General features: G+C 49.0%; 1 protein-coding gene and 1 pseudogene across 3 annotated transcripts; one reads left to right on the forward strand and one right to left on the reverse strand.

Annotated features, from left to right (window-relative positions):
• Positions 1-320: 320 nt before the first annotated feature.
• Positions 321-595, reverse strand: LOC116460262 (cytochrome b-c1 complex subunit 6, mitochondrial-like; annotated as a pseudogene).
• Positions 596-4,436: 3,841 nt separating this feature from the next.
• Positions 4,437-6,236, forward strand: AIF1 (allograft inflammatory factor 1). Of its 3 annotated transcripts, none has more exons than XM_032141239.2 (6): positions 4,437-4,509; positions 4,751-4,812; positions 4,900-4,966; positions 5,334-5,375; positions 5,564-5,726; positions 6,036-6,236. In XM_032141239.2, exons 4-6 carry the CDS (start codon positions 5,342-5,344, stop codon positions 6,118-6,120), a joined length of 282 nt encoding a protein of 93 aa, XP_031997130.1. In that variant the 5' UTR covers positions 4,437-4,509; positions 4,751-4,812; positions 4,900-4,966; positions 5,334-5,341; the 3' UTR covers positions 6,121-6,236. The 3 variants fall into 3 exon arrangements, with proteins under 3 accessions (XP_031997130.1, XP_031997128.1, XP_031997129.1); XM_032141237.2 differs by having other exon boundaries at positions 4,453-4,570; XM_032141238.2 differs by lacking the exon at positions 5,334-5,375 and having other exon boundaries at positions 4,460-4,570; positions 6,036-6,230.
• Positions 6,237-8,717: the final 2,481 nt, after the last annotated feature.

An 8,717-nucleotide genomic window follows, 5' to 3' on the forward strand; every position in this document is an offset into this window, starting at 1 on the left:
GCCTGGAATAACTTCCTTTTAGTTCTGGACTATAATGATGATGATAAATATACCTCGATGTAACCCTGAGGTCCCAGGATTCACCAGCCCTTGAATAAAAAAAAGGAAAAAGAAAAAAACGGTGTATTTTTTCGTTTTGCAAATCACAGGTCCCTTATTAAGATGGAACTGCTGCCAATTACAGAGAAGCTATTTGCCTAAGCCAAAAATCCATGAGGTTCACATGGACTTATAGTTACACAAATTAGAAACAAATGGTATATTTAAAACCATAGAGAAATGTCCAGGTGATGAAAGCTGGGGTGAAGGAGTCTGCACATTCATTTCATACTGTTAAAGGATTTGTGGGCCATGCAAATGGTCCCTTGCATTAGAGAAGTCAAAGAGCTTTGTGCAATCCTCTCCTGTCTGTGATCTGGAAGACACATGCTCATCACAGAGCTCCAGCTGTTCCGAGACTTTACTCATTTCTTCAGCTGCACGCATTGCTCTCTCACTTTTGTTAGGAATTGACTAATTCCTCCTCTTCCTCTTCCTCCTCCTCCTTGCCATCTCTAGACCCAGTCAGCATCTCTTGCTCATCCTCTGATCCCATGTCCAGCTACGGTTCTGGATTCAACACTAGCAGCAACAGTGGCGCCGACTCCACTTTAGGATCAAGATATATTTTTCTTGCCAGGCGCAGTGGCTCACATCTATAATCTCAGTACTTTGGGAGGCGGAGGTGGGTGGATCACAAGGTCAAGAGATCGAGACCATCTTGGCCAACATGGTGAAACTCCGTCTCCACTAAAAATACAAAAATTAGTTGAACATGGTGGTGCACACCTGTAGTCCCAGCTACTTGGGAGGCTGAGGCAGGAGAGTCGCTTGAACCCAGGAGGCAGAGGTTGAAGTGAGCCAAGATCGTGCCACTGCACTCCAGTCTAGCGACAGATGGAGACTCTGTCTCAAAAAAAAAAAAAAAGAAGTATTTTTCTTTCTATCGGTATATCCACTTTACATGGTCCCTCAACTCCCCAAGCCCACTCTGCCTGCCCCATCTCCTCCTTCCACATCCTCTCCTCAACCTAGCACTTGGTCGGCAATGCCTTCCTCGATCCTCTGCCAAAGACCCTCTAGCCAGTGCTTACCCTGTCTGTTCTCTCTCTTTACCCAAAGAAATACATAAAGTTTGACCAGAATGGAAACAGAGATATCAGTGAGAAAAAGGTGATTTGGGGAAGTGTGCAGGCCTAGGAAGACAGAGGGTTGTTCCTCTGCTTGTTTAAAATCTTTGCTCAAATGGCCAGGCGCGGTGGCTCACGCCTGTAATCCTAGCACTTTGGGAGGGCAAGGTGGGCGAATCATGAGATCAGGAGTTCAAGACCAGCCTGGCCAACATAGTAAAACCCCATCTCACTAAAAATACAAAAAAATAGTCAGCCGGGCGTGGTGGCAGGTGCCTGTAATCCCAGCTACTCTGGAGGCTGAGGCAGGAGAATCACTTGAACCTGGGAGGTGGAGGTTGCAGTGAGTGGAGATTGCACCACTGCACTCTAGCCTGGGCGACAGAGTGAGACTCCATCTCAAAAAAAAGAAAAGAAATCTTTGCTCAAATATCACTTTTTCAGAGAAGGCTTCTCTAACCACTCTATTTATTTTATTATTTTATTGTATTTTTTGAGACAGGGTCTCACTCTGTTGCCCAGACTGGAGTGTAATGGCACGATCATGGCTCACTGCAGCCTTGATCTCCTGGGCTCAAGCGATCCTCTCACTTCAGCCTCCCAAGTGGCTAGGACCACAGGCGTAAGCCACCATGCCTGGCCAGACCACCACACTTAAAACTGGGGACAAGTCGGGCTCACACCTGTAATCCCAGCACTTTGGGAGGCCAAGGTGGGAGGATCACAAGGTTAGGAGTTCAAGACCAGCCTAGCCAACTTGGTGAAACCCCATCTCTACTAAAAATACAAAAATTAGCCGGGTGTAGTGGTGATCGCCTGTAATCCCAGCTATTCGGTAAGCTGAGGCAGGAGAATTGCTTGAACCCGGGAGGTGGAGGTTGCAGTGAGCTGAGATTGTGCCACTGCACTCCAGCCTGGGCAACAGAGTGAGATTCCGTCTCAAAAAAAAAAAAAAAAAAAAAAAAAGCTGGGTGCAGTGGCTCACGCCTGTAATCTTAGCACTTTGGGAGTCCGAGGTGGGTAGATCACCTGAGATCGGGAGTTCAAGACCAGCCTGGTCAACATGGTGAAACCCCGCCTCTACAAAATACAAAAATTAGCTAGGCATGATGGCAGGTGGCTATAATCCCAGCTACTCGGAAGGCTGAGGCAGGAGAATCGCTTGAACCTAGGAGGCGGAGGTTACAGTGAGCTGAGATCGCACCATTGCACTCTAGCCTGGGCGACAGAGTGAGACTCCATTTCAAAAAAAATAACTGGGGACCATTGGCAATACTCCTATGTCCCCTCTTCCCTACTTTGTTTTCCTCCATAGGCACCTAGCGCTTTTTTTCTTTTTTTTTTTTTGAGACGGAGTCTCGCTCTGTTGCCCAGGCTGGAGTGCAATGGTGTGATCTCAGCTCACTGTAACCTCCGCCTCCCGGGTTTAAGCAATTCCCCTGTGTCAGCCTCCTGAGTAGCTGGGATTACAGGCACGCACCACCAGGCCCTGCTAATTTTTGTATTTTTAGTAGAAATGGGGTTTCACCATGTTGGTCAGGCTGGTCTCCAACTCCTGACCTTGTGATCCGCCTGCCCCAGCCTCCCAAAGTGCTGTGATTACAGGCATGAGCCACTGTGCCTGGCCACCTAGCGCCTTTAATATACTTATTTATTGGTATTGTCTGCCTTCCCCAATTAGATCAACCATGAAGACAAAAGTTTTCGTTTGTTGGGTTCTCTGGGCCTAGAGGCATGCCTGGCATATAGTAAGCATTCAGTAAATATCTGTTGAGTGAATGTATGAATAAAGAAGTGAGTTCCTCCCAGCAGGCACTGAGAACATTGGGAGTACAGGGTTGCAGCTCTCTCTGCAGCAGGAGAATGCAGCTGTAATAAAGGGAAGTCAAGAAGCCAGAGTCCGGCCGGGTGCGGTGGCTCATGCCTGTAATCCCAGCACTTTGGGAGGCTGAGGCGGGTGGATCACAAGGTCAAGAGATAGAGACCATCCTGGCCAACATGGCGAAACCCCATCTGTACTAAAAATACAAAAATTAGCTGGGCGTGGTGGTGGGTGCCTGTAGTCCCAGCTACTCAGGAGGCTGAGGCAGGAGAATCACTTGAACCCAGGAGGCAGAGGTTGCAGTGAGCCGAGATTGCACCATTGCACTCCTGCCTGGGCGACAGAGCAAGACTCCGACTCAAAAAAAAAAAAAGCAGCAGCAGCCAGAGTCCACTCCGGCATCTCCCCTACCTGGCTTGGGTCAGGGAGAGGGCAGTGAGAAGTGAAAACTCCCGGCTACAGAAAAGGAAATATGTTGGGGGGAAGGGAGAAGGAAAGGTGTCTTCATCAATGCCGGGGCAGGGTAGATGGAGCCCTGGGCAGGGAGTTTGGACCAGGAAATCTCCATGAGGGAAATGTGCTGTTCTCACCTCTCCAAGAAGCGACTGGCCAAACAGAGTGACGGGGGGATAAAGGTTATGTCTAGGGAGGCATGTGTCAGAGGCTATCATCCACTCTGTTGAACCCACAGTGACCAGCACCCCATCACACAAACATGCCTGCATGTGTGCATGCACGCACAGTGTGCAAACCTGATGTCAGCCTCACTCCCTGGCTCTTCTGTCCACAAAAGCTGTTTCTTTAAGTACCACTTTCAGTTCCTCCAAAGAATCTACTTAAACTCTTAAGTTCCTGATCTGTATAGATTTTACTAAAGATTTCAAAGGAGGTAAGATGAGAGGGTTACGTTGCACATCCTAAAGCAAACAAATTAAAATGTTTAGTTAGACATTTCCATATTTTTAAGGGCCTCCTTGGAGCTGCCAGGCTGGGAGTGAGGTTTCTCTCCCTTTCTAAACCCTGTGCCCATCTTGTCACCCTCCTGGAACTGCCAGCAGACTTCAGATTCTTCTCCGATCTACAGAGCAGAAAAATTCAGCCAGCCCTTCCCTGTCTTCCTATCCACACCTGCCTGCCCAGACTCATGAAACCTGACAAAATGCAAGGTCTTATCATTACCTGAACCTTGGACCTGTTCAAAAATACCAGTTCCTGAGAATAAATATCCCTGGTGTCTTCCTGCCCTTCCTGCACACCTCCATGGCTTATCAAAATATTTGTTTCATGTGCACACTGGGCTCTCACTTACGAGGAATTTGGGAGAACGTTATTTTCTAATCTGCATTTCACACCAGGCTCCCCCTCCTTCCTGGGGTGCTAGTGTCAGCAGAACCTGATGGGGAAGTGAGGTCTGGGAGGCAGAGGAGGAAGGAATGAGGGGAAAGGGGAAGTTTGGGAGGAAGGCTTCTGAGAAGACTGGTGGGAGAGGAGAGCCTGCAGACAGAGGCCTCCAGCTTGGTCTGTCTCCCCACCTCTACCAGCATTTGCTGAGCTATGAGCCAAACCAAGGATTTACAGGGTAGGGAGGGTGGGATAGGCAGCGGCGTTAGATCGGAGGAATGAGATGGACAGACCTGGGCTGTGGGCTAGGAGGGCAGTCAGCTGGCCTAGGCAGGCCAACTGTGATGTCCCTGGGCTGGTGTCAGGGAAAGGAGAGGAAGGGAGGGATGAGGGCTGATTAATCTTTTTCCCCCCACAGGAGGAAAAGCTTTTGGACTGCTGAAGGCCCAGCAGGAAGAGAGGCTGGATGAGATCAACAAGGTAGAAGGAAGAACTAAGGGGGCAGAGCCTGGGGGATGGGGCATGGATGGGGAGGGCCTACCCTGGCTCTTATTTTCCCCTCCATAGCAATTCCTAGACGATCCCAAATATAGCAGTGATGAGGATCTGCCCTCCAAACTGGAAGGCTTCAAAGGTGAGGGGGAAACTGTAGGGGGTGGAGACGGGGCTGGGGATAGGAGGGTTAGGATTTCCACAAGAACAAGGCAGGAACAGCACAGATACAAAGTTTACTTTTGTGGTAGCAAGAGGGGAACCTGCCTTTATTGCCCTCCTGCCACACTGCGGTCCCTTTCCCGGGCCTGCCTCTCTCAGCATCCCCTCTAGCTCCTTACACCCTGGCGGGGCCCCTCAACTCCCCAACTCCACTTCCTCTGCCTGCCCCTCCTCCTCCTTCCACGTTGTCTCCTCCACCTAGCAGCTGGTTGGCAACCCCTTCCTCAGTCCCCTGCTGAAAACCCTCCAGTCAGCGCTTATCCCTTCTGCTCTCTCCCTTCACCCAGAAAAATACATGGAGTTTGACCTTAATGGAAATGGTGATATTGGTGAGAAACGGGTGATTTGCGGGGACGGGGTGGTGTGCAGGCCTAAGAAGACAGAGGTCTCTCCTACATGCTCCATTCCTCATGATTTGGGAGGGGGCCCACCTACCAGAGTGGGAGGAAGGAGAATGGGGATGTGGAAGTGGGAGAGGTCTCCCCACCTTCTCCCCATCCCCATCCTCTGCCCCCAGATATCATGTCCCTGAAGCGAATGCTGGAGAAACTTGGGGTCCCCAAGACTCACCTAGAGCTAAAGAAATTAATTGGAGAGGTGTCCAGTGGCTCCGGGGAGACGTTCAGCTACCCTGACTTTCTCAGGATGATGCTGGGCAAGAGATCTGCCATCCTAAAAATGTGAGTGTCAAGTTCCAACCTCACCTGTACTTACCTGTTTTCTCCTCCCGCATCCCTACCCTTGGCCCCAGGCTCAACTTTTCTACACGTTGCTCATCATCCATTCTTCCATCCTTACAGGGACCCTTCCAAGGTCCCGACCTCATCCCTATCCATAGTCCTGGTCCCCACAAACTCCAACCCCTGCCCTTCCTCCTCCCCCTTCCACCCTCACATCCCCATCCCCTTCTAGCCTTTCCTAGAACCCTATGGTTTATTCTCTTGAGAGGACTGTTCCCTGATCCCTGTGCCTCTTCCCATCTCAACCAGGATCCTGATGTATGAGGAAAAAGCGAGAGAAAAGGAAAAGCCAACAGGCCCCCCAGCCAAGAAAGCTATCTCTGAGTTGCCCTGATTTGAAGGGAAAAGGGATGATGGGATTGAAGGGGCTTCTAATGACCCAGATATGGAAACAGAAAACAAAATTGTAAGCCAGAGTCAACAAATTAAATAAAGTACCCTCCTCCTCCAGATCAAGTCAGCTTAGTTTTTATTTGGGTGATTTTTTTCCTGGGTTTGGGAAGGAGAGACAGGTCTTGAGAGAAGGGTGGCAAGGATTTGGCCATATGAACAATCCATCAGCAACGCTATAGTGTGTCCACTACAGCAGATGGTTTCACTCACCAAGGCGGATTCCAGCTGTATAAGACAGCCTTAACCTCAAAGAATGCAGGCGGGACAAAAACACATGTCCAAACAAGGTACCCAGGCCCATGACAGATTTCATGAAGAGCAAGGAATACCATGAAACAACATTCTCCACCACTATAAGCTTTGTCACTTTGACAAATCACTCAGCCTCTGTGAGGCTTTTTTCTAAAAATGGGGATAAAGTGATCTATGCTATTGTGCCTGACATATCACAAGCCCTCAATAATGTTTAAAACTTGAATGAGCCGGAGCTGATGGCTTATGCCTGTAATCCCAGCACTTTGGGAGGATGGGGTGGGCAGATCACCTGAGGTCAGGAGTTCGAGACCAGCCTGACGAACATGAAGAAACCCCGTCTCTACTAAAAATACAAAATTAGCCTGGTGTGGTAGCACATGCCTGTAATCCCAGCTACTTGGGAAGCTGAGGCAGGAGAATCTCTTGAACCCAGGGGGTGGAGGTTGTGGTAATCCGAGATCGCATCATTGCACTCCAGCCTGGGCAACTAAAAAGCGAAACTCCGTCTCAAAAAAAAAAAAAACCAAACAAACAAACAAAAAAACACTTGAATGGGTAGATGAATGAAAGAACTGGTGCTATTGAATAAAGCAAAGAATTTACAGCTGGGCATGGTGGCTCACACCTGTAATCCCAGCACTTCAGGAGGCCGAAGCGGGCAGATTACCTGAGGTCAGGAGTTGGAGACCAGCCTGGCCAACATGGTGAAACCCCATCTCTACTAAAATACAAAAAATTAGCTGGGCATGGTGGCAGGTGCCTGTAATCCCAGCTACTCGGGAGACTGAGGCAGGAGAATCGCTTGAACCCGGGAGGTGGAGGTTGCAGTGAGCCGAGATCACGCCATGGCACTCCAGCCTGGGTGACAAGAGTGAGACTCTGTCTCAAAAAAAAAAGAAAAAAAAAAAAAGAGAGAGAGAGACTGGAAGGAGAAACTCATTGGAGACAATGACTATGGACATCCCTTACAAGAATTTTGCTGCAAAGGGTAACAAAATGGTATGTGTGGTAGCTGACCAGGGAGAAGGGAGAAGAGAATCATTTTGGAAGTTTGAAAACAGAAGTCATCTTAAATCTTACTGAGCCTCTGACTAAAATTCCCATCTGATTTCTGCAAACTTTTCTGCCTTCACTTTTCATACTGAACAAGCCATCTCCTTTGTTTAGCCACATCAGCCTAGGCACAGGCCCCCAAACTCATGCCTCCACTAATCTGTTCTCTGCGCCTGAGATGTACACCTTCTTCTGAAACTTGGGTAAGTTCTAACTCGTTCTTCATATCTATTTATTTATATTTTTTGACAGATATCTACTCCGATCGTTCTTCATATCATTTTTTTTTTTTTTTCCTGAGATGGAGTCTCATGTTGGCCAGGCTGGTCTCCAACTCCTGACCTCAGGTGACCCACCCACCTTGGCCTCTCAAAGTGCTGGGATTACAGGTGTGAGCCACTGCTCCCGCTCCCGGCCCTTTCTTTTCTTTTTTTTTCTCTTTTTCTTTTTTTTTTTTTGAGATGTAGTCTCACTCTGTCGCTAGGCTGGAGTGCAGTGGCGTGATTTCGGCTCACTGCAACCTCCGTCTCACAGGTTCAAGCGATTCTCCTGCCTCAGCCTCCCAAGTAGCTGAGACTACAGGCACATGCCACCAGTCCAGCTAATTTTTGTATTTTTAGTAGAGATGGGGTTTTGCCATGTTGGCCAGGATGGTCTCCATTTCTTGACCTTGTGATCTGCCCGCCTCAGCCTCCCAAAGTGCCAGCACTACAGGCATGAGCCACCACGCCCGGCCTCATATCTCTTAATGAGTTTTTCTAGAAACATTTCTCAATCACCCCAGACATAGTCATATTTTATTTCTCTACTTCTTTTTTTTTTTTTTTTTGAGATAGAGTTTCACTCTTGTTGCCCAGGCTGGAGTGCAATGGCACGATCTTGGCTCACCACAACCTCCGCCTCCCAGGTTCAAGCGATTCTCCCGACTCAGCCTCCCGAGTAGCTGGGATTACAGGCATGTGCCACCACGCCTGGGTAATTGTATTTTTAGTAGAGACGGGGTTTCTCCATGTTGGTCAGGCTGGTCTCGAACTCCCGACCTCAGGTGATCCGCCCACCTGAGCCTCCCGAAGTGCTGGGATTACAGTGGGATTACAGGCGTGAGCCACCTCGCCTATCCTTTTTTTTTTTTTTGAGACGGAGTCTTGCTCTGTCGCCCAGGCTGGAGTGCAACCTCCGCCTCCCCGGTTCAAGCAATTCTCTGACTCAGTTTCCTGAGTAGCTGGGATT

Source organism: Hylobates moloch, unplaced genomic scaffold (genome assembly GCF_009828535.3).
Source record: "Hylobates moloch isolate HMO894 unplaced genomic scaffold, HMol_V3 SCAFFOLD_20, whole genome shotgun sequence".
Lineage (NCBI taxonomy): Eukaryota > Metazoa > Chordata > Mammalia > Primates > Hylobatidae > Hylobates > Hylobates moloch.

Excerpts from the sequence above, each read along its gene's own strand:
- AIF1 (XM_032141237.2), top strand. The coding sequence starts at position 4,546 with ATGAGCCAAACCAAGGATTTACAGG. Across the intron at positions 4,571-4,750 it reads CCAAACCAAGGATTTACAGG|GAGGAAAAGCTTTTGGACTG; the intron begins GTAGGGAGGGTG and ends TTCCCCCCACAG. Across the intron at positions 5,376-5,563 it reads TAATGGAAATGGTGATATTG|ATATCATGTCCCTGAAGCGA; the intron begins GTGAGAAACGGG and ends CTCTGCCCCCAG.